The 25,136-nt window shown below is 35.3% G+C and overlaps 3 protein-coding genes and 1 long non-coding RNA gene across 7 annotated transcripts in view; 2 read left to right on the forward strand and 2 right to left on the reverse strand.

Annotated features, from left to right (window-relative positions):
• On the reverse strand, nucleotides 1-2,828 carry LOC125257634. The gene is made up of 3 exons (XM_048174167.1): nucleotides 2,700-2,828; nucleotides 1,373-1,450; nucleotides 1-1,256 (listed from the first exon to the last, which is right to left on the reverse strand). The coding sequence occupies exons 2-3, from the start codon at nucleotides 1,418-1,420 to the stop codon at nucleotides 354-356; spliced, it is 951 nt and encodes a 316-aa protein (XP_048030124.1). The 5' UTR covers nucleotides 1,421-1,450; nucleotides 2,700-2,828; the 3' UTR covers nucleotides 1-353.
• LOC125257637 lies at nucleotides 2,538-6,677 on the forward strand. 2 transcript variants are annotated; one of them, XR_007182435.1, is made up of 4 exons: nucleotides 2,538-3,748; nucleotides 3,852-3,896; nucleotides 6,421-6,454; nucleotides 6,543-6,677. It is a non-coding gene; the product is annotated as an uncharacterized LOC125257637 (long non-coding RNA). The 2 variants fall into 2 exon arrangements; XR_007182434.1 differs by lacking the exon at nucleotides 2,538-3,748 and having other exon boundaries at nucleotides 3,755-3,896.
• ccr10 (chemokine (C-C motif) receptor 10) lies at nucleotides 4,267-10,893 on the reverse strand. Its single transcript, XM_048174166.1, has 2 exons — nucleotides 10,760-10,893; nucleotides 4,267-7,694 (listed from the first exon to the last, which is right to left on the reverse strand). Exon 2 carries the CDS (start codon nucleotides 7,690-7,692, stop codon nucleotides 6,460-6,462), a length of 1,233 nt encoding a protein of 410 aa, XP_048030123.1. The 5' UTR covers nucleotides 7,693-7,694; nucleotides 10,760-10,893; the 3' UTR covers nucleotides 4,267-6,459.
• LOC125257636 (receptor activity-modifying protein 1-like) overlaps nucleotides 7,700-25,136 on the forward strand; it is an 18,901-nt gene continuing 1,464 nt past the window's right edge. Inside the window, exons 1-5 of one of the 3 annotated variants that reach the window (XM_048174176.1) lie at nucleotides 7,700-8,247; nucleotides 23,650-23,685; nucleotides 24,514-24,576; nucleotides 24,651-24,680; nucleotides 24,774-24,939. In XM_048174176.1, coding sequence (XP_048030133.1) covers nucleotides 8,211-8,247; nucleotides 23,650-23,685; nucleotides 24,514-24,576; nucleotides 24,651-24,680; nucleotides 24,774-24,939 — 332 coding nt within the window. In that variant the 5' untranslated portion in view covers nucleotides 7,700-8,210. Of the gene's footprint in view, nucleotides 8,248-9,149; nucleotides 9,592-23,182; nucleotides 23,393-23,649; nucleotides 23,686-24,513; nucleotides 24,577-24,650; nucleotides 24,681-24,773; nucleotides 24,940-25,136 lie in introns of those variants that run through there. The other 2 variants (XM_048174177.1, XM_048174175.1) reach the window with 2 other exon arrangements.

Raw genomic sequence — 25,136 nt, forward strand, 5'->3', positions numbered from 1 at the left:
TAATAAATAAAAAATCATCTATACAATACAGAGAATGTCAAAATGTTTGGGAATATTCACACATAATTTTATACACATAAAAACTTTGTAGGGGATTTACAGTTAAGATCCAGTAATGAATGAAGACCAGGAGTCAGAGATGTAGTCGATTGAAGAAAATGTTATGTAAATGGCCAACGCTCCTCGCCTGGTCTGAGTGAGGCCGCTACAGAAGGTGAGAGTGCTGACACATGCTTCTGTGACAGGTTACAATTGTCTCTTCACCCCATCATGTCGGAAACTAATAATTCCAGTCCCCATGGAAAGGGCTCTCCCACCTTCCACTCACAGATTGCAGAGATTTAGCTTATTCTTCACTCATCAGCAGAGGTCTGATTGCTCACAACCAGCCAATAGAAATATCCAGTCTTCAGATTGGACAAGATCCTGTAGAGCAAGTTCAAACAGCACAGATGTGTTCTTCCAGATGTTGTATATTCTATCAGCTGTTTGTAATCTATTTTTGATGCACATCCTTTCTTAGATTTTGTGATACCTCTGTATATTCCAACACATTTTTTGGATCTCAAACTGAAAACGGGATTGCCACTTTCACCCGGCTGACCTGCCGTGGACATCACAAACTCATTTCTTTGGCTTTTCTCACTCATGGTAGAAGAATGAGTGACATCTTTGCATTTATGCATTTGGAGATTCCCCTGGCTATCAATTGTGTAGAAATATAAATCCTCGTTCTTACGGGGCGCACAAATGCGGTCATCTAAACCTTTGCCTAAAACATCTGTTTGCCCGAGTAACTGAACAAGGCACTGGTCTCTGTCATGAAACTTATGATGCTCTTTGGGAAGTTCTGCCTCATAAACCAGAACAAAGTCTGTGGTGGGGAAGAAAACATAAACGTCATATAGACAAGCATACTTAAATGTATGAAGGGCAGTCAAGATGTAATCATTCCCTAAGTAGACACCATAGCAGGACTTGATTGTGTTTCCTCGTTTTAGCTTGATCCAGCATACTGCCTCTCTTCTTAACTGGAATGGTCTCCGGTTTGTGATCTCAGCCAGTCTGACAATCTCTCCATTTGTGAACAAAAGTGGACCAGGTTGTGAATCAAACATTTCAAAGCAAGCTTGGACATCAGAGGAGTTCATGCAAGGAACGACAAATCCTTCATTGGTCACGCTGCAGTTGAGAGACCCGTCATCTCCGTCACTTGTTGAATTGGGTGAGAGGCCAGCGGTCTCAACAGCTACAGTCTGAAACACAGAGCACACAAATGAACATCTAACACTTTTTCTTCACTCTGAGAGATGACAGATAATCTGATACTTTTGTATAAAAAGTATTTATTAAACTCATAACTGTTATTTACCGTTTGTGTATTCATGGATGCAGTTTTTGTACACATCCTTTTGAACATTCTCAGTTTAGTCGTTTGATGATCAATGGCCTGAAATATACAGACATATAAAAATTATTAATAAAGTATTTACAAAGGTAAACTAAATCAACGAATTAATGTCATGACATTTTATACGTTTGGCAGACGCTTTTACCCAAAGCGACTTAAATTCAAGATTCAAGATACACACTTTTTGCTTTTCCTGGGAATCAAACCCATGACCTTGGTGTTGTGCTCTACTGCTCTACTCAAAAATACACTGAAATGTCTCAAATACAGGCTTCCAAACTCACTGGTTTCACTGTCAGATTCAGCAGTGGCACAGGAATAATGATTTCATAATGTCTCAGAAAGGAGTCATAAAGGAGCAGTCAGTAACTTCAAAAGGACCTTAGATGACCTGTTTAATATATTTCATTATTTTATGTTCAGTTACAAATTCCATCCTTACTGAGCAATGTTGCTAACCAGCCGTCCCTTTGCGCCACCTAGTGGTTATTTAAATGAGTTTCACCTACCGCACTTAAAAGAATGTCATGCGCGATTATTTTCTAATTTTTTCTTCACAACATAATTAGTTTTGACTTTTCACTAATTATAAAAAGTTTAAAAATAGTAATAATGAAAAATGAGTGCATGTTTCCAATTTATGTTGGTAAGGAATACAAAGCCCCATCATGCAGTGGATAAATTGAAAGCTAGAGAAAGCGAAAAACAGACTTCAGCCACATGAAAGATTATGAATAATAAATTCTCGGAATATACCGGATCCTAACTGCGTGAATGTAATTAGATTTGTCTTTGTTATCTTTAGCTACTAAAATAAAAAATATCAGGGGGACCCCCCCTAAGTCTATTTTTAACTCAGGGGGGATCCCGGGCATGTCAGTTTGTCTACACGTAACTTTTTGATTTAAAAAAAAAAAAGTCTGAAATCGGAATAGCACATTGCTCTATATAGCTCTCTGCCATGTCTTTATTACTTTTCCGAATTTAGCCAAAGAATAGCGATGTGAAAAGGGAACGAAACTGAATTAAAAAGCTCATCGGAGCAGGATGACGTAATGTCTTATTGCAGTTTCCTTATTGGCTGAGTGGCAATCAAACATTCACCTACAAGGCGGGCGGTCTTGCTTCTAGAACACCTAGCGCTTAGCTCAAGCAGTAGAGAGGATGTCGCTCGCATCATCAACTCGTGGGTTCGAATCCCAGGAAAATTAAATTTATCTACTAGTTACATCGTCACTTTGGATAGACGTGACTAGCCTTTGTAAACGTATTAATGTTAATGACTTACCTTGTTTGGCTCTTGGAAAGCAGATGAGAAAAACAGCTGTCAGGTGTTCCAGTTGGAGATCAAGTCGGGGACCCTGAAACCTAAAGCTTGCTTGGGCTTATACTTAAAAGAGGACATTGTCAGTACGTTAATACTTGAACTTTCACTTCAAATATTCACTTAGCTCAAGTATAGAGCTGCCATCGCAAACCTGTGGGGTGCGAACCTAGAGAAGTGAACGGATAAAAGTGACTACGACTACGGGATAATCGGGTAAAAGTGGCTCCGAGTAAGGGATAAAAGTGAAACAAGACTGGATAAAAGTGACTGCGAGTCCGAGGTAAATGGATAAAGGAGGCTGCGAGTCCGGGACCAAAGTGAAACATGACTGGATAAAAGTGGCTACGGGATAATCGGGTAAAAGTGGCTCCGAGTACGGGAACAAAGTGAAACATGACTGGATACAAGTGGCTGCGAGTCCGAGGTAAATGGATAAAGGAGGCTGCGAGTCCGGGACCAAAGTGAAACATGACTGGATAAAAGTGGCTACGGGATAATCGGGTAAAAGTGGCTCCGAGTATGGGGTAAAAGTGAAACATGACTGGATACAAGTGGTTGCGAGTCCGAGGTAAATGGATAAAGGAGGCTGCGAGTACGGGACCAAAGTGAAACACTGGATAAAAGTGACTGCGAGTCCAGGATAAATGGATAAAGGAGGCTGCGAGTACGGGACCAAAGTGAAACATGACTGGATAAAAGTGGCTACGGGATAATCGGGTAAAAGTGGCTCCGAGTATGGGGTAAAAGTGAAACATGACTGGATACAAGTGGCTACGGGATAATCGGGTAAAAGTGGCTCCGAGTATGGGGTAAAAGTGAAACATGACTGGATACAAGTGGCTACGGGATAATCGGGTAAAAGTGGCTCCGAGTATGGGGTAAAAGTGAAACATGACTGGATAAAGTGGCTACGGGATAATCGGGTAAAAGTGGCTCCGAGTATGGGGTAAAAGTGAAACATGACTGGATACAAGTGGCTGCGAGTCCGGGATAAATGGATAAAGGAGGCTGTGAGTATGGGATAAAAGTGGCTGCGAGTTCTGGGCGTATGGATCTATCTATTTTTTTTTTACAGTCTATGGTCTTTCTTTTGATTTCGCAATGGCCAATCAGAGGTGTTTAAGTTGACACTGAACAAAAACTATGCCGTTTTGAGCGGTGAGTGGACTCTGAGTTCTGCACGCTCACAAACCCTCTCATTATAACAAACAAAGTGTTGACATAGCCTTTGACTTCCATAGTATGTTTTTCCTACTTGTCTGGTTACTAACATTCTTCAAAATATTCTTTTGTGTTCAACAGAAGAAACTTATACAGGTTTGGAACAATTTGAGATTGAATAAGTAGCCTAATGACAAAATTTTAATTTTGGGGTGAAATATCCCTTTAATAGATGCTTTTAGCAAAAGTATGCGTATCTTATACATTTTCACTTCACATATATCTTCATCATTTTCATTTATCGTTACATTATTATATCCATTTATTATTTATATTAGTTTATCCCAAGTTTTATCACATAGCTTCACTTACATTTTACCACAAGGTGGCGCGAAAATGCTGATTAAAATAGGTCTTCAATCTTGTTCGTGTTGCAAAATGTAAGACAATTTAAGTGCTGAAGAGCACATAGATTCTATTTATTTTCACTCAGCATTATGAAATTATACATAAAACTTAACAGATATATATCAAATATTTTTAATCTTGATGTTTTGTCAGTAGCATTGAATACAGGTAAAAAGAAAATACAGAAATGAGATTAAGATAACAAAGAGTAACATACAACAAACATTTATTTTAATGGTAAAAAATATGCACAATTTATTTCAAACAAAATATTTTTTAATGCATTCATTTTTTATTATTTGTAACGTATGCAATTTCTATATCTGAAACAGCCCTAGTTTTTTTTTTTTTTTTTTTCTTTCTCTTTGTAAGCAGGAAATGAAGTCAGGATTAGGGTGACCAGACGTCCCGAAATCTAAACTGTTGTCCTGAATCCCGAATCTGGCCCTAATTGTCCCAAAAATTATACTAAAGCAAAATCTTGATAAGTTATTGTCTGATAAACATGAAAAACTGTCTGCGGAGGTTGAGCCGTCCTGCAACCAGCCCCGCCGGCTGCTCATTGGCTGCCGCATCTTTTTTCTAAGTTCTAAAAAAAATACCGTAGGCGGCTAGGCGCGAATTTAGATATGCCCATTTTGTTTTAAGCCTTGATGAAGAGAGTGTACGTTCTGCAGCCGCAAGGAGGACAGTGATGCACGCGTAAAGGAGTGATTGATTGTTCGCAGCACTGTGTGCAAAAAAATACTTCATTACACAATTATTTCGTTATTTTCGTTTAAGCTTATTAGCATTAGGCTATACAGAAAGGTCTGATTTATGCACTGTTACTTACAACAGTCATTGTTTTTTTTTTTTCTTTTCACAATGACATTTGAGTTCATGATTTTAATGTTGTTTTTTGTGGCAGACTAAAGACTAATGACAGACTGCTGATCTTTAAAAAGATCAACATTTCAGTCCCGAATTTCAGACAATCTCATCTGGTCACCCTAGTCAGGATGTTATTGGGAGCAAATGAAACACCACTCTGCTGTTTTTGTTTGCTGACATGTCTTTGGATAGTAAGGTTTTGGAGAGACAGGGCTCTGTTGAAGTTAGCCAAAACAGTCAAAATGTCGAAATTATGAAACCTAACATTTTTAGACTAGCACAACAAACTAAATAAAGAGAAAAAAAAATGATTATAAAGATTTAAAGGGTCATGAATTGAGAAATCAACTTTTACTTGAGGCTTTTTTGATGTATAAGAGGTCATCGTACTATAAGAATATCCTGTAATTTTCAGAACTGAAAACTTACTTGTTAGGCCAATAAAAGCTTTTATTGACACCAGGTCCATCGAACAATTGGTCCTGGAATGTGAAACGTGAAACGCCGCCTCCGCAGAAGAAATCAAGCCTACTTCATCATTGCAACGTTAGACCCGCCCACTGACATGTTAGTGAGATGACGAGGAGAGAAGAGCGATACAGGACTAAAAATAACATTACCTTTCAAAGGAACTAATGCTAGGAATATGGTTATTTATATATAGAAAGCGATCAATGAACACTCCCTTTACATTCGCTGGAGCTGTCAATCAAACAGCACAAATTTATCAGTGACTGATATCTGGACTTGTGCCAAAACTCCCAGTTTATTCAAGGAATCTCTAGTTACAATGCCATGTTCATCTCCGCAACCTTTCATGCCACGATCTAAATATAATGCCATAAATTTAAATGTAATGCTATGATCAACACTTTTCACGATTAGTTAACCTTGAGAAGTAATAGTAAAAATGAGCTAAAATTTTTAGAGAGAGTAATACTTAGCTATTTCAGATGGAAAGATGTTAGCCAATCACAGCAGTGGGCGTTTACACTGAAGTCTCACAGCAGACACGCCCCTTAAAACAGAGTGTTCAAATAAGAGGACTAAAATCAGGTTAGGAATTTTATTTCTAAATTATGACAATTTTGGATGTAAAAAGCATACTAACATTATAAGTGCACCCCAGGAAACATTATAAAACAATAAAACAATGCAGTTCATGGCCCTTTAAAGCTGTGAAAGCTGAAAAAAAGTTGTGTACATGCATGCAACTCTGTCTCTTTTCACTTTTAAACAGAGAAGCAATTTATTGCAGATCTTCAGATGTGCAGGTAAGTTATTGATGACACCAGTTTATGACCGAAGACACTTTACCAGATATCGGTGTGGGGAAAATGAATGTTTGGTCTGTGTTTGCAGCAGGTGTGTCTGAGCCAGCTGTTTTCTTGGAGGATTGGTAAGTAGAGGAGATGGGTGAAAGTATGGTTGCAGCCGGAGAGGACGGCGTAACAGAGCTTCTGTTCTCATGGTGAGGCGTTATATGTGACACACACACACACCCGGCGTCCGTCAACAGCCTGATGATGTCGTTTCGGAATCGGACGCCAACCAGCGCATAAAGCAGAGGGTTCAGGCAGCACCTCACGTAGGCCAGATTGCGTGTCACGTTTTCCTTCAGGTGGAACCTGGTCCACTCGTCGCAGTGTTTCGGTGTGGGTGTGAATATTTTAATCAGCAGCACCACAGTGTAAGGTAGCTGGAAAAGCAGGAAAAGAATCACCAGCAATGCCATCAAACGCAGGGTCCTCTGTCTACGCCAGCATTTGCCACCGGCACGGATCAGCACGCGTCCGATCGCACCGTAGCACACCACCATCGCCACGCAAGGGATACAGAACCCTGCGATCTTTGACATCTGGGCCCACAGCTTCCATTTACTCACTTCATCGCTCCAAACTTTCATATCGCACAAGAGGACGTTTGAACCCATGTCGATGTCTATGGAGCTGAAGCGCAGGTCTGGCAGGCTCAGGACGATAGAGGTTACTGTGACGCCAAACGCAGAAAGCGTGCTGTAAAACAGCATCCCAGAACTCTTCTTCCGCACGGCCCTGGTGCGAACCACCACCAAGTAGCGATCGACACTAATGCACGCCAACAACAGCAGACCGCTGTAGGTGTTGATGGCATACATGCCTCGATTTAGCTTGCACAGCGCCTCTCCGAACACCCAGCTGCCAATCAGCGTCTCTCCCGTCTGTAGCGGTAGAGTCAGCAGAAGAAGCATGTCAGACAGAGCAAGGTAGAAGAGGAAGACGTCGGTCATGCAGCGTAGACGCAGACGGCGGTACAGTGCGAAAGTGGCAATGACCAGCCCGTTCCCAATTACACCTAAGATGAAGACGATGAGGAAGACGGTCGTCTGGACAGCAGTAATGGTCAGCTCCTGCTCTTTGCTGGCTTCACAAAGCTCTGCAACGTCAGTGACGTTGAGAAAATCAGTGTAATTGGACACATAGTCAAAAGTAAAGCCAGTAAAGTCTTCTGTAGTCGAATCAAAGATCGCCATACCTGTAAAACATGGCAGAGAAGCAGAAACAGTTCATCAGGTGTTGTAATTGTGTGAAAGGTGAACCCTATAAAGCCTACTATCATACATGATACACAAGGCTTTTGAATGATCAACATGATCAAAACTTTGCCAATAAACACTACATGCCTTCTGCCCTCTGTTTGGTAGTTCATATTTTTTTAGTAAGTAGTGTAATTCCAAATATATCCACATTTTTGCTTGTTTATAAAGTTAATGTAAAAGTAACTTTTATATTGTTAGTAATATTTCAAGATAAGTAACTTATATTACTTGATTATCCATCACTGATCCATGATCATATCATTTTTTTGTTGTTGTTGTTGAAAAATCATGTTAATATGTATCAAATATCAGGCTTTTGATGTTTATTTTTGTCTCTCAGTCATCTTTTTATTAGATTTATGGATCTTGAGTGAGGAAATGTCATTGCTGGCTATGGAGGCCTCACCGAGCCATTGGATTTCAACTAAAATATCTTAATTTGTGTTCTGAAGATGAACGAAGGTCTTATGGGTGTGGAACGACATGAGGGTAAGTAATTTCATTTTTGGGTGAACTAACCCTTTAAAGCCTGATTTATTAAATATGTTACTCAAAAACACATTTATTTATTTTTTAGTTTTTCTTTTACATCTTCTTTAAAGGTTCAATAAACTGGAGCAGTAATAAACTGCTTTAAAAAAATGATTTTCCTGACTTTCATTTCATATGTCAAGGCTTTACAAGGTTAAAGTAATGTCAATACGGTTGTGTTGTTGCATGCTTTCAGCACTAGGGGCGCTCTTGAAAAGTCATGTTTCTAAACCATATAGTGAATCATTTGTAAACTGAGAATATCAGGAAAAAGTTTTATTGTGGAAGATGCTAAAATAGGCTACTTTCTAAACATTAATGTGTTGTAAATGTGAAAGAATGTAAAGATATTTTTGACCATTTTGGGTTAGTGACATGAGTCACAACCGATCTTCACAATTTCACATGTGTAGGATTAAATAAAGGCAAAAATCTGAGCGGTTTCCTTGTGAAGTGATTTATTTGCTGCCTGCTTCTCTAAAAGAGACTTCATAAACTTGCAGCATATATTTATCCTGTTAATCACTTTCTGGGTTGCAACTCAAAAAAGGATTCTTTAGGTAAAAATGTTGAAAAATAATTTAAATAAAAGATTTTTGGTTTATACATTTTCTAAACACATATTTCACGTCTTTTTTATTGTTATTTTTAAATTGAACTTATAGCAGGTGAATTAAGTATATATATATATATATATATATATATATATATATATATATATAGTCTTTTATTTGTGTCTTTGATTAATTAGGTAGTTATTTAAAATAAAGACTTTTCTTTAAAAATGCCTATCTATACTACAAAAACATAAATCGTGCGATCGAGTCACAATAACAAAAACAGTAACTATGGTAACTCGCGCCACATATAGACAGATGCGTCACGATGAAATGTCACCTTTAGTTTCAGGTGTTTTTTTGTGGTAAATGGCAGCACGAAATATCTCTATTAAAACTCTTTAAATAACGTCTAGAGTAAAATTTTACTCATTCCGCTACTCATCGCGTGTCAAAGGCAGACAGTCGTTGGCATGAATCTGACACCCGTTCGTGCTTTCAGTCAGCATCGCGTGCCAACGCGCTTTAAAACTCTATCATGAGGAACGGGATCTTTATTTGAGCAGAAGTGAAGCTAGCAGAGCACACTGAAGTGAGATATCTTTCTGTAATGTCCTTGTGGAGAAACAGGCTGATGTTCGCCTCTGGTTGTGATGAGGATGAGGATGATGATGATGATGAAGCTCAGGAGTCAGGACTGCATCATATGTTTAAGCTAATGGAGACTTAAGCTTCAGAAACAACCGTAAGCTATCAAACATTCACCAAATCAAAACAATTATGATATATAATACATGAGAAAGTGTTTTCATTAAATAATCTTAATTTGTTCACTGTCGATTTAAACTTTTACTCTTTGTGATGAGTTTGATTTTGAAGGTGTTGATATTGATAAGCGCTATAGTGGCAAATGTGTGATGTTTTGGTTTTGATTTTAATAAATCGTGCGTGCAGCTAAACATTTTTAATATGAACTAAAATACATTTTATCCATTACAACAATGAAAAAAATGAGACTGAAAAAGTATGTTTTAATATATCAAAACATGCACATTCGTCTCGGAATACAACTTTTTATATAGGCCTAGTTTTTGTCATAAATAGTGAACAGTGTATACATTTTTATTTGTCTTAAAATGTGTTATCGTTCTATTTTATGCTCTATAATTAAATTATTAACCCTTTAATGAGCAAATAGTAAAAAATATATTTCTTAGCAGTTTATAACAATGTTAATAACAAAGTCAACAATGATAAAAAAAAATGTATTTTAATCTTTCTTTGATATTTACATTCAAGTAAAATTATTTTTTCCCCACATTTTTTTTATAAATGTGGGGAAAATACATTTTAATTTATATATATATATATATATATATATATATATATATATATATATATATATATACACAATATATACGCACAAAACTTCACAACTGGAAATAGAAAAAAAATATAATATTTAAAATAATGCATTAGTGTACCAAACCATAGGTTTTGTCAAAAAAATCATAGGCATGAATATCAAACTATTTGCAATGAACATTTTATATATATATATATATATATATATATATATATATATATATAAATATCTATGTGTATATATATATATATATATATATAAATTTCTATGTATATATAAATATATATATATATATATATATATAATATATATAAATATACATATAAGTATATAAATATTATAATATATTTGTTTGAAATGAAAATATATGTCTGCGAAAAAATAAAACATTTTATTTAAGCATAAATCACAGATATTAATGCAGAATCAGTGGGAAGAAATGTCATTCTATTATTTAAAACGGGACCTATCTATCATTTTGATTAGTGTGGACATCTGTAAACCTGACAAGTTTCAAATTCAATAGGACAAACCTGCTTTGACTCACCTCTGAGTGCGGATCTTCAGGATGTCTTGTATTATGAGTCTCTTCTCTGTAATTCAGACCTCAGTGGTTTGTATCTGAAGTTCTCTGCTGTGTGGGGGCCAGTGTCACTCTGAGAAAAGGATGCTACTCTGCCTGTCACCCTATTTGGGCTTTCACTTCTTTGTTTGGCTGACTTTGCATTGCCCCACATTTCACACCAAAACATCTAAAGCACAAAGAGACCGATAAACATCTCTGAAGGAGGCGTGTTAAAGTGAAGTGTGGTCGTTGATTACTTAGTTGAACACCCTAAGATGGTGTTGCAAAAAACAAAATATTTGTGAGACTTAAGCTTGTGAACAGTGATGATATCCGCATTTATATATATATATATATATATATATATATATATATATATATATATATATATATATATATATACAGTGGTGTCAAAAGTATTCACATTCAATACTCAAGTAGAAGTATAGATACTAGGGTTTAAAAATACTTCTGTAGAAGTTGAAGTATCAACTCAAGCTTTTTACTCAAGTAAAAGTGTAAAAGTACTGGTTTCAAAACTACTTAAAGTATAAAAGTAAAAGTAATGTAAGGAAAAAAAATGCCATTAAGGACAAAAGCTTAGGCCGCGCCACAGGGGTCTATTGTGCACTCCACCTCCTCAAAATGTCATCAATAACCTTTATTGGAATGTAAATGTACAGTACAGTCCAAAAGTTTGGAACCACTAAGATTTTTAATGTTTTTAAAAGAAGTTTCGTCTGCTCACCAAGGCTACATTTATTTAATTAAAAATACAGTAAAAAACAGTAATATTGTGAAATATTATTACAATTTAAAATAACTGTTTTCTATTTGAATATATTTCACAAAGTAATTTATTCCTGTGATGCAAAGCTGAATTTTCAGCATCATTACTCCAGTCTTCAGTGTCACATGATCCTTCAGAAATCATTCTAATATGATGATTTGCTGCTCAAGAAACATTTAATGTGTACAATTGTACAAAATATTTGTGTACAATATTTTTTTTTCAGGATTATTTGATGAATAGAAAGTTCAAAAGAACACTGTTTATCTGAAATCTAATCTTTTGTAACATTATAAATGTCTTTACTGCCACTTTTGATTGATTTAATGCATCCTTGCTGAATAAAAGTATTAATTTCTTTAATTTCTTTTCAAAAAATAAAAATAAAAATTCTTACTGACCCCAAACTTTTGAACGGTAGTGTATAATGTTACAGAAGCTTTGTATTTCAGATAAATGCTGTTCTTTTGAACTTTCTATTCATCAAGGAATCCTGAAAGAAAAAAAGTACACAACTGTTTTCAACATTGAAAATAATCATAAATGTTTATTGAGCAGCAAATCAGCATATTAGAATGATTTCTGAAGGATCATGTGACACTGAAGACTGGAGTAATGATGCTGAAAATTCAGCTTTGCATCACAGGAATAAATTACTTTGTCAAATATATTTAAATAGTACACAGTTATTTTAAATTGTAATAATATTTCACAATATTACTGTTTTTTACTGTATTTTTAATTAAATAAATGTAGCCTTGGTGAGCAGATGAAACTTCTTTTAAAAACATTAAAAATCTTAGTGGCTCCAAACTTTTGGACTGTACTGTACATCCAAACTTAACTGCAGGAATCTGTGAGGGCAGCGGACAAGAAAAATGTGGGTAGTTTTGGTGTACCCAGGGCAGGCTTAGTAACAATCAGGGCTTGACATTAACACCCGCCAACCTGTCAAATGCGGGTAGTTTTCAGCTGTTTTAGTTCACACCGCACTCGTCTGTTGGAGTTTGTTGGATAGGTGTGATAACCCTGTTGGCATTGGTCGGAGTCTATTTTTACCAGACTGAACATGTTTAATCGGCGTTTGTTTGGTCGTCTGAGCATCCAACAAACGGCAACAAACTCTCGGTGCGTTCCAAACGGCATATATCGCCCTCTGAAGAGCACTTCGGAGTGAAAACAATCATGGCCGCCAATATTGAAGGGTTGTTCCAAACCGAAGTGCTCAAAACTGGCCACTTTAAAGGGCCCTTCGGAATGAAGGATTTCGAAGGATACAACTGATGGACACTTTGGGCCCCCATGATCCTTTGCACAGGGAAGTTGTTTGACGTCACAGAATGGGTACAGGAGGCTCGGAGTTCGATTTTATCTATAAATGTATGTATAGTATTTTTCTATACTACTGTAATATTTCTACGAGTTAGATTTAGTACATTATTATGGTCAAAACGACATTGTGCTTCAACAAAAATACTTTACAGCTCCCTTTATCAGTCCATTCAAATGTTTCAAATACATAGACACAATATACATTATGGTGCGATAAACCAAAAATAAATAAATAAACTAACGTTAAATAAAGGGCGCAGCTTGCGCAATCTATCCTCCTTGATTGCCTTGTTAAGATGACGCAGAAGTGCGTTCCAAAAAAGGAGTAATTTGACCCCTACACCCTTCATCCCTTCGAAGCTGTCACTCCGGAGGGTAAACACTTTTATACATGGGTTTCATGTGACGTCACTGTATTCTATCGCCGCCATATTTGGGACCGGTCACAGCTGCGCGCCCTGTTTAAGTCTATGGTGACAGCAGCTACAACTACCAGAGGAAGGCCAACGAAACGCTTTCAGAAGGTTCACAACAAGTTTATAATATATCTTGGATATGTGGTGCTGTTAGCCGTTTCAACAGTCGTCAGAACTACAAATTTATTTGATCCCAAAGTAGTTAGATCGGCAGAATTATTGGCTTCATTCAGAAGGGACCACACCACTGGCAGCCAAACAGCAATGCACAACATTAATAACTGCTGGGACTGTCATTTACGTAACATTATAACGAGGACACTATTGTAATAAAATGTTGTGAATTCTCTGTGTTGTTGTTTCAGCGTGTTGTTGTGGTAAGAGCGCGTCGACTGAGTTAAACATTGATTACATAACTTGTTCAAACTTCACTTGTGCATTCGCGTCATTTTGTACAGATAAAACTTATTAATTTTATTAAGTATAAATATCTGATTATTCTCATAAAGGATGTGTTTCGTTGAGGTAAATAACCCACAGAGCTGATGATCATCTATAGCTTCAGTGCGAGCGCTCAAAAAGACAAAACATTAATATGATTGGGACTGTCTTCTTCTTATACATGATATTATAATCGTATATACTTGTAAAATAACGTTGTGAATTATTTGGGCTTATTTGCTGTGTTTCAGAGTTTCAATGAGGTTACTTCAAGTTCATCTGTGCGTGATTTTGTGCAAATACTAGTTGTAATATTATTTTTATTTTGTATTAATATCTGGATTATTTTATATAGGATGTGTTCCGTTGATTAATTAAAAAGTTGAAAGTTAATTAACTTTCAGTTTATGGGTTTTTTTATTCTCTTCAGCTTCAGCGTGCGCAGCTCAAACAGCAATGATTAAGTCATTAAAATGTTTAACGTTACTACACAGTATTATTAAAACTTTAATATTTATTTTAGAAAACGAATGCATTATTTTCATCAACACATAGTTTGATTAATAATAAGGATCATGAACAATAACAGATTTTTTTTTTTGTATACAATAACATCAATAACAGATTCATTTTGATAACAGTATTATTTGAGCTGCGCGGGCTGAATGAACACCCGTAAACTGAAGCGCTTTGCTAGAAGGTTAATTAACTCAACAGGACACATCCTATGGTAATTCATATATATTTATACAAGCTATACATAAAATTACAACTTATATTTGCACAAAATCATGCACGCATGTACTTGAACTAAGTAATGTAGTCAGCTGGTGTCGTGAATTTGTTCATCCTGTAACACGCCGAAACACAGCAACTAGAATTCATAATATTTTCAAATAAATCAAATAAATTTGAAGTTCTGACGACTGTTGAAACGGCTAACAGCACCACATATCCAAGATCTATTATAAACTTGTTGTGAACCTTCTGAGAGCGTTTTGTTGGCCTTCCTCTGGTAGTTGTAGCTGCTGTCACCATAGACTTAAACAGGGCGCGCAGCTGTGACCGGTCCCAAATATGGCGGCGGGCATAGCGGAAGTGACGTCTTTGAAACCCATGTATAGGTATTAGGCTATAGGGCATAGGGATGAGCCCTTCCGAATGGAACGCAGGGCCTGACGTAATCTGACCTGGCCACGAACCGTTGCCATGACGATGAGGCAAAGACAGCTGTTTGATCGCGCCCGCGCCTCACGTACACACAACAAAGCACTGGAAACGTGACATCGCAGCTTGTTCGTTATAAAAAATAAAATAAATAAATAAAAAAAAAAATATATATATATATATATATAAAAGGTATAATAGTCCGTAGTGCAATCCGTGCCATTCAGCAAGAGCACTGCTCCACTTCACCGAAAGAGAGAGGTATAACACCATGAGAGCAACGCAGGCTTACCTTCAGTTTCATTTTAAATAAACTCGTTTTGGCTTGTTTAGCTACATGGTTGTATGTGACTATGGGTCACATAAATAAAAAGGGTCGCGCTAAAAAAAAAAATAAAACCGGTTTAGGCTATACGCTAATTTATTCAAACGTCTCTCTACCGAACTACCTAGCTTAATTTGCAGAGGAGAAGAGAAAGCACCCGTTTGATAGCCTAAATGAGCCAGTAGTGGATAAATAATAACTTTTAAGAAATAATCTTTTTTGAGTAACGACTCCCAACACTGTCCACCTTGCTGGAGTGTGACGTGATCTGTGACATGTGCAGGTGTGATGGATCGCGTACAAACCAATAGGGTGTCAGAATGGTAAATGTTTATACTTCTCATCCAACCACAATCAAATTCACTCTATCCGGATGGCGCGATTTATCTGGATAGGTTTTTTTTTCAAGCCGGAATGAAAACAAGCCGAAATGAAATAGGAGTAACGAGGCTATTTTTAAAATGTAAGGAGTAGAAAGTACAGATAATTGAGTCAAAATGTAAGGAGTAGAAGTAAAAAGTCGTCTGAAAAATAATTACTCCAGTAAAGTATAGATACCCGAAATTTCTACTTAAGTAAGGTAACGAAGTATTTGTACTTCGTTACTTGACACCTCTGTATATATATATATATCTCTTGTGTCATTTCATGGCATTGCTGTGCATATATTGCACGTTGCATTGCTGTATGTTAACATGACTTCAGTTTGAGACGTTTTATAAAGTTTTTCTTTTCAGCACTCTGAACTTGCTAAATCAGATAATCTGTAATAAGCAGATTTCGAAACTAAAACTTTCTGACAGGATGTGCATAGAGATATGCTTTTAGAAGGTACACTGTAAAAAAATATTTTTCAAAGTTGTACAGGTAAATAAAACAAAGATAACTGGAGTACATTTTTACAAGAAAATACACTCTAAAAAATAAAACATTGGTTCAACAAAAAAAAGATGTTAACGTTTTCCACTAGAATTTTACACGTCATCATATTGTATTTTACATTAACAGAACTTAAAATTAAATAATTTTTTGATTAACTGAAAATGTTAAACTATGACAAGTCATGATAGTATATCGAATCAATAGGCATAATTTGTGTGTCATCCAAGCTCAATAAAATAACAATTAAAAGTAAAAAGTCTAACAGCATTTCAGAACTTTGATTATCAATATATATATTTAAGTAATGACTAAAGGTCCCCTGAATTAGTTTTTAGAGTGTACTACTTAAAATTTTATGTCTAACTCAGTTTGTTAATTGATGTTTTTGTAATTATTTGTGAAATTTACCAGCAATTTCAATTTTGTTTCTATACCACATTTATTTTCAGTATAGTTTTCAGTTTCACCGCACAAAATAAGAAATCTAGACTAATTTAGGCGGTCATTGTCAGCATAAAGTTTTCTTTTGGAGAACACACACACAAAAACACACACAAGAAAAATAAATATAGTGATATTTTTGAGGATGCGTTTTATTTTTACATTAATTTAATGAACTCTTAACATTTAATGCAAGTACCCCTTTTATTTTATTTTTTAATATTAAGGTTGAATAACTGTAGTCACATGAACTGTTTTAAATATGTTTTTAGTAGCTTTCTGGACATCTGAAAGTGTTAATTATCTTGCTGGCAATGAAGGCCTCACTGAGCCATCGGATTTCATCAAAGATATCTTAATTTGTGTTCCAAAGATGATTGAAGTTCTCACGGGTGTGGAATGACATGAGTAAAAAAATTACACCATTTTCATTTTTGGGTGAACTAACCCTTTAATTTAAGGAACACTTGTTTGACATATAAATATATAGTTACATATATTTTTTGCATCACACACACACACACACACATATATATATATATATATATATATATATATATATATATATATATATATATATATATATTGCCAGTATGTTTGACAGTAGTTCATTTTGAGTGACATGTATTTTAAATCTCAAATTGAACACGCTTGGCATGAGAGATGTTTGTTTAACTGATCTGGGTCTCTTGGGTTGGTCTTGAGTTCAGCAGAATGTCATACTGGTTCTTCATAATGCAGAGACCATGTAGGTTGCATTGTGGTTATATTGTAGGTTTTAATCAGTGGAATCTGAGGTCGACTCTACAAGGGTGGATGAGTGTAGCACCAAAACACCACAACCTTTTAAACTTATAAACGAGAAGCATTATCTTTGCAGAACAAAGTAAGGTTAAGCATTATATTCAGAAACATACTCCATGAGACATTTGAGAAAATTCTATATAATTTCATTTCAGTTCAGTATTCAAGTCCAGTTATTTATTTATGTGGTAAAATAGCATATAAAAAGCAGGGCCAGGTTCAGTCAATTGGTCAGTATCACATGGTACACCCTTTCAGGGTAATCTTAATCACTTCATTTGCGATAATGACCAGTTGACAGAACATGATCCCTGTTGAGTTTGTTTGTTTGTTTGTATGTGTGTGTGTGTGTGTGTGTGTGTGTGTGTGTGTGTGTGTGTGTGTCTGCGTGTGTGTCTGTGTACACACTGTTGTGCATGTTAAATAGTAAATAGTGCAGAGTAGAGTGAAATTCACATGACTCTTCAAATGGCACATCTCTCTCTTTCTCACACAATGCCCTACACCCTTTTTCTTTCCCACCCGTTTCTCTGTTTTGTTTTCAGTAGTTTGTGGTTGGCAGGTCGTTGATGGGTACAGTGTTTACTTGTAGCATGCTGTTCTCAGTTCATTAGAAACACACACACACACACACACACACACACACACACACACACACATCACATTTGACCTTGTTTTGGTTGTGGCAGGTATTAGGTTTAATTGAAGCTGCAAACTGCAGGCATGAGGTTTTTTTTTTTATTATGTAATATATATTGGCCAACTTTATTTTCCAGTGTAAGGCATGCATGTTTTCAATCCAAGTGACTGCTCCAAGAAGATTCCTTAATACCCAGCAATATGGTAACATCAAACATTATTAAATCCCTTCACATGAAGAGTGCTGTCAGTAAACAGAAAGGCCACTGACTATAGGTTTTAGAGTCAGTGTTTCATAAAAAAATTAGTTTTGTAAGTCAGTGTTTTGTAAATAAAAAAAAAATTACACTTTTTAATCATTTTAGCATCACACAAACGACACCTGAAAACTAGAATTTCATTTCGACACATGAAGCACTCGTACATTTTTGAATTACGTTTCTGTTTTTATGCTTTTTTATTGCAAAATGTATTTTTTTATATATTTGTTACATTCTGCATTTCTTGTTATGTGGTTTAAACTAAGTTATGTGTGTGATTGCAATCAAGTAAGGTGAAATTAAATGAAACACCCTGGGCTTATGAGCTGGTATTTTGTGCAACCACTTCAATTTTTTCTCGGCTCGAGCGGCGTTATCGAGTGACACAGGAAGTATGCTCACTTGATGCAACTGGACAAGTTCCGATCTGAATGATTATGCACAAACAATTTTTTTGATGTCTCTAGACTAGCTCAGAGGGCGAAGATCAACTTGCACTTTTGCAGGCCATTTTTAGTTTTTTTCTATATTAATATTTAAATATAGCAAAAAAAAAAAAAAAAAAAAAAGCATGACGTTGCTTGCTGAATATTAACCTGTACTGAAATATGTTTTTTAGATCAAGTAAATTCTGCTGGGGAAAAAAAACTTGTTTTACTTAATATTCCGAAGGAACTTTCAGGAACTTTTATATCATGGAGCTTTTATATCATGATTTTTAAAATATTTATTATTATTATGTGTGCTTTTTTTTAATTCAAACCATCAAGCATAGCAACAGGTTGCATTTTTTTAGTCCGAAAACATGATTTTGTGGTTCAGCCCCATTAACCCTCTTCCCAGAAATACTTAAACTAGTTTTGTTGGTTGATCATTTGCCATTTGTATGTACATTTTTGTTGCTGATTTTATTTCATTTTTTCATGTTTAGTAAGTTGTGATGTAAGCACGGGTTTGTTCCTCTGTTAAAATGGCTGCGGTTGACTGTTACCCTTGTCTTGTTTCATGAACCAAGTGTTGAAGGGTGTATGTGGCATTTAAAGACATTTTATGAGTGTTTTACTGAGTGCCCATGTGAGGGTATTTTGCTCAAACACAATTAAGACAATTATTGCATAATTTTTTTTAACTTTTTACATTAATACAACTCTTATAGCTATTTAATCTAAAAAGATAATTGTTATAATGATTTTGATTCACTTTAATGCATGGCAATTTGTTTACGTGATACATTAAATTAGACTAATTCAAAAAAGGCTTGCAAACATTTGTATTTTACAAACACCATATGTTGCAGAGATCTAACAGGTCACCAGAAAAGGAAAATACGCAAATAAGCAAAATTGCCCACAAGTGCGCAAAACATGCCCACATTTGGCTGGTGTCAGTTGTTAATTTCACACCCAGCTGTAGAAAGATCCCATGTTTTCAGATCAGCACTTTCACTCGTGCTGTGTTTTTCTGTATTCGTCTGTTCATTCTGTGATTGTCTTGTGTTTGGCAGTGGACATAGAATTTCTTTACGGATATGCGCAGTGCTGGATGCATGCGGACATGAACACATGGGACTGTTTGCGCAGAGTCCTGGATGCCATTCAGATAACTTTGCCCAAAATAAAGATATTGATCAGTAAAGGGCAGCTTTATGTGTAATATGTGACAGGATGTGACAGATGTTTAGTAGTGGCAGCACTGCCAAACTAGCTATGGCCCATTTCCTGTGAGATATTTGCAGAAACGAGTCCTGTTTCATTTGACACTGTGCCTGGAGTGTTACTTTCTTCATGTCAAAAATCAGAGTTTGCAGCAGTGATAGAGGCAAGAGCCTCTCAGTTATCTTAAAGACTGAGAAACAAAAACAGACCTATATTTAAATATAACAACCAACTATATAAAAACTCGATGGCTTGTAATTTTCTGCAATTAAATATCGATAAAGCTGTTATAAGTTGTGATAATCGGTCAGCTTATTAAGGTGTTCCCCAATATTCATCAGGCAGTGAAAATTTGGGTTTTTATCTTGACACATATTTGAATTTTCAATATAAAGTTGAGAAGTTGGTTCAGTCGTGTTCTTATCAGTTAAGAAATATTCCCAAGGTGAGACAGATTTTACATAAGACAGAGAAGCTTATTCACGCTTTTATTTCATCTCGACTTGATTATTTCTACTTTAAATCAACATTTTATCACAACTTCAGTTAGTACAAAATTCTGTTGCTTGATTACTGTCACAAACTAGGTCTTTTAATCATATTACTCCAGTTTTAGCTTCATAACATTGATTGATTTTAAGATGACATATAAAGCACTACATGGTTTGGCGCCTAAAAAGGTCTTTTTGTGTGTTTTGGATCTTTTGTTTTATTTATTGTGTCCGCCTGATTACCTTTTTACCTTTTGAACTTTGTGCTATGTAGCTTTAAAAGTGCTATATAAATAAAGTTTATTATTATTATTAAAATGTAAATTAATTTGAGAACATTGAATTGGTAAAATGTACACGAATTTGAGAATGTCTTTAGTATTTGTTTTTTTTTTTATCATAAACTTTTATATATATTTTTTAAAATTTATAAATACATTTATTTCTAGGATTAAATTTGAAAAATCTAAAAACATTTAGTGTAATTTCAGACTTTTAAACCCCACCATAACGATGCAATGACAGTTCTTAGACTGTGAAAACTACGATCAGTCACGTTAATCTATTTAAAGTATTCTTTATATTAAAGTATTCTTTAAATAGATTCATCATAAGAGTTTACTTACAGTATTTGGATTAATATGAACAAAAATTATAAATGAAATCTTTTCTGTTGATTTGTTGACAATATAAGACCTTGTAGACAAAGTATGCCAAGTCTGGTTGCATGTCTACCTCTCGTGTGTTCAGAGTAACGATTCTCCGCAAACAGCCTACAACCTCACGCAAATCAGCCGCATGTTGTATGTTTAAATATAGAGACCTTGGTCTGGAGATCCCCTGATGGCACGTATATGAGCGGATGCAAAAAAAAACACAATTAACACAAAAAACATGAGAATTTTCTTGCGTCTTTTCAAATGTATAGTTTCTTCCATTCCATCATGTATGAAATGAGCTGCCTGTTTTACTGTTTAAAGCATAAAACTGCTACAAATGGTCAGCAAAAACATTATTAATATATTTTCAGTAATCATGCATGAAGAAATGACTTAATCCTGCTGTTTGTGCTGGTGAAATCATGGAGTTTCAGCCGTTATATTTTATCTGAATTTGATTAAAGCTTTCTTTTGTAATCATAACACATTTCTTCATTGTAAGCAGGTTGAATTCAGGTTGATTGGGACACTTTTTTGCCATTGAGATGACTGAGAAAAAGTGTCTCAACCTGAAGTCACGCTAAATATTAACGTGAAATATGTTTTCCACATTCACTGACATGGCTTAGTCCTTCGCCTTTAGCTATTTCCTGTATATGCAAGTGCATTTCATCATGAGAATTAGACATCTTTCAGCTGTTCAAATGTATTAAAATATGCAGTGTGCATTATGTGAAATAGAGTTTCTGTCAAGCCCAGAGTGTTTTTGTCACATAATTCAGCTGTTTATGTGAAGTGTTTATTTACTTATCATGGTTAGATTACTCTTCCTGTCACTGTAATGATGATTGCATTGAAATGGAAAGCTTTATTTATACTGTGGGACTATGTACACAAGAAAATTCAGACATAAGAGCAACTGTAAACAACCAGTTACTGTTCATTATATAACATATTTGTATTGCCTTCAACAAGAGAATGAAACTGAATTGGCGGTGGAAAGTTTAAAGACAGAAACTGGGAAAGGTGTCAGTCTGAAAGGAAATATGTTTCTAAAGAAAACAGCAAAAGTTCGGCTCACACCTGCAAACCACAAGAGGCCACTTAAACTGAAATTGTGATGAAATTAAATTCAGGTCAAATTAATTAGTCATGATATCAAAATGTGGTCTTAAAGAGATGTTTATTTCTTTATAATACAAGCTAGAATGTCATTCACAGACAAAAAAATCACTTAATGCTTATGATTTACTATTAGGAAAATAGGAAAAGTAAATAATAAAAGTTGATTTATAGTCATTTCTTTTAACATAGTTGTAGCGGAAACAAGACGTGTCTCCGAAACCTGCACGGTAGAAAACGTATAAATGTTAGCTAACATGTGGGCAATTCTGGATCGGAAATAGAGTGCGTTTACCACGATGACAGTTTTAAAGGTTAGCCAATCTGACGATCATCAACAATCATATAGGATACATGTATAACCACACTCTCAGAAGAAAGGGTTCGAACCTCTCATGTGCTTCATATATGAGGGTTCCTATCATGGGGATCATTTTATGGATTTCATTTTTAACTTTGATTAAATTTGATCAGTTAAGCAGATCATAAACATACTTTATCACTAGAAAATAACCTTTTAAACATGAAAGTATTATGCAATCAAAACATTCTCCTTATATAGAAGCTTTTTAGCATAAATGATTATTTAAAATTGAATCAAGAACACGAGAGTTCTAAATAGAACTCCTTTGAACCCTTTATTCTAAGAGTGTGAAAACATTCAGAGTTTTAAATACAAGGTGAAATTTTGCACTAAATGCTAATGAAACATATCTGATACTAAAACATACTTACATCGTGAACGTTATGTTGAAAAGCTATTTGAAATTAGCGATAGGAATCATGTAATCCTATAATTAAGTTGTATAATTCCCACTGTCCACTGAGAAAACTCCCTTCGCAGAAACTTATCGGGGCAGGAAGTCAATAGTTCTGCTCCAAAGAAATGTCTCATCCCAAACTATCCGTGAACTCCAAGAGGATCGTATGGGTGGGGTATTTTCTTTAGCCACACAGACACACACACACACACACACACACACACACACACACACACACACAATGACAGTCTCCCTGTTCCTCCCCTCTTTTGTTTCTCCTGTTAAATGTTCCAGCCACAGCAAACTCACGACCATTTATTCACTTAACAGCTCACCTCAGTCTATGTAGTTGCTATTTTTTATTTGTCTTGCACTATGTTATATCTCTCCGGACTACTTTTGCTGTTGCTGGATCCATCTCTGATCTGTGGTAGGAGATCTTCAGTCTAAGATCTAAGATATCCCATGAGTTTACTGTAGCTGTATGAACATCTGCCTAATGCCATCACTTTTAGACTTTCAAGATGTTATCTACAAGGCATGCAACCACATTACAAGCCTTTTTTTTCCGTTGACTTGTGAGCTACTAAACTATCAGCCTGTTTGCAAGAGAACAGATTTATAAGAAATTATAATGTTAATGAATGTCTGGTAGCAGCATGGATGATCATTCATTTTTATTTGCAGGTCAAATGACACAAGATAACAGAACAGCTGTTGAAGGTAAGAGACCAACTACTGAATCATTTCAAAACATTCTCAGTTATTTCTTCTATAAACAGAGAGGAAATTGAGACCTTTGCTTAAATCTCCTGCTTCTTATACTCTTCTCAGGAAACGACATCTCAGTGTAATCTTCACATCTCAGTGTAATCAAATGTGATATGTCTCAATATGAACTCATCATTCATATGTATATTTCATACCTCTATACTCTTAGTACATGTTAACATTGTCTTAATTGTTTCTTTTTTATTTAAATAATTTTAGGATGAGTCAAAGTTTATATTTAGTAAAGTCTCAAGCTATGAAAAGGAACCTTAAGATATTTCAGTTGCACTTTATTTTACAGTACGTGTGCTTAAAATGTAAGAAAATACTGAGTAATATAAGGTAACTACAAATGTTAAGGTTAGGTTTAGGGGTAGGTTCAAGGTTAGTACCTGTTATTACCCAGTTTTTGTAAGTACATTGTATGTACATGGGGAACAGGACTGTAAAATAAAGTGCTACCGATGTTTCTCTGGGTGTTTATAATATATGATTATAATTTGGATAAAAGAAATGTAAATTATACCCAAAAATGTGCTTTTGGCGCACTAAAACTAATCTCAAGTTATTTTAATGTCAATAAAAGATTAAACTTAAGTTAGTTAAAGTGGAACAGCTAGTAAAATGGGACACTGAAGTATTTTTTTTTTATTTATTTAACATTTCTTCCTTTTTCTTCTTAAAGACTCGTATCCATTATTAACCCTATATTGAACATAACCAATATTAGAAATGATAAAATGTCTTTTAGTCATTCTTAAATGTTCTTTTTTTCTCCAGATGAGAGTCTCAGAGTCAAAACTGAAAATGCACACAAAGAACTGAATGAATCTTTGAACGAGGGTATGTAATGTTTGCATTATTTACACTTGCATCACCTCTTCACAACCACATAATCGCATTTTTCACTCTTTCAGATACCAACAACAGCACATACAAGAACAACGGTAAGAGTTTTGTGACACTTTTGAGAGTATGCGAGCTATTAGAGTTCACAGATGCTTGTGTCATTATTAAATGAATCTCCCGTCACTCTTCAGTCACAGAAAACAACGAGATTCTTCAGCAACAAGATTTTCACCACATCTACAATCACTGTTATGAGGAGGATTTGATGTATTTTGGCAAATTGTGCAGTGAATTTTTCAATATCAACATGAGTGCACTTGGAAAGGAGAACTGGTGTAATATGGAGATGGTGATAAGGTAAGCCAGAGCTTATTCACCTGTGACTTTACTCAGAATGAGATATTATACACCGTATTTCTATATAATTGATATTTCAGGAGCTGCAGCTTTGTTTATTTACTAAGCATCACTTTGTGGGGATTTGATCTGTTTACCTTCATGCTTTTGTTGCCATTTATAGGAATATAGATTGTTTTCCTATGTTACTTATTATT

This window comes from Megalobrama amblycephala, linkage group LG22, assembly GCF_018812025.1.
Source record: "Megalobrama amblycephala isolate DHTTF-2021 linkage group LG22, ASM1881202v1, whole genome shotgun sequence".
Lineage (NCBI taxonomy): Eukaryota > Metazoa > Chordata > Actinopteri > Cypriniformes > Xenocyprididae > Megalobrama > Megalobrama amblycephala.

Excerpts from the sequence above, each read along its gene's own strand:
- LOC125257634 (XM_048174167.1), bottom strand. The coding sequence starts at position 1,420 with ATGTTCAAAAGGATGTGTACAAAAACTGCATCCATGAATACACAAACG. Across the intron at positions 1,257-1,372 it reads CATCCATGAATACACAAACG|ACTGTAGCTGTTGAGACCGC; the intron begins GTAAATAACAGT and ends TCTGTGTTTCAG.
- ccr10 (XM_048174166.1), bottom strand. The coding sequence starts at position 7,692 with ATGGCGATCTTTGATTCGACTACAGAAGACTTTACTGGCTTTACTTTT.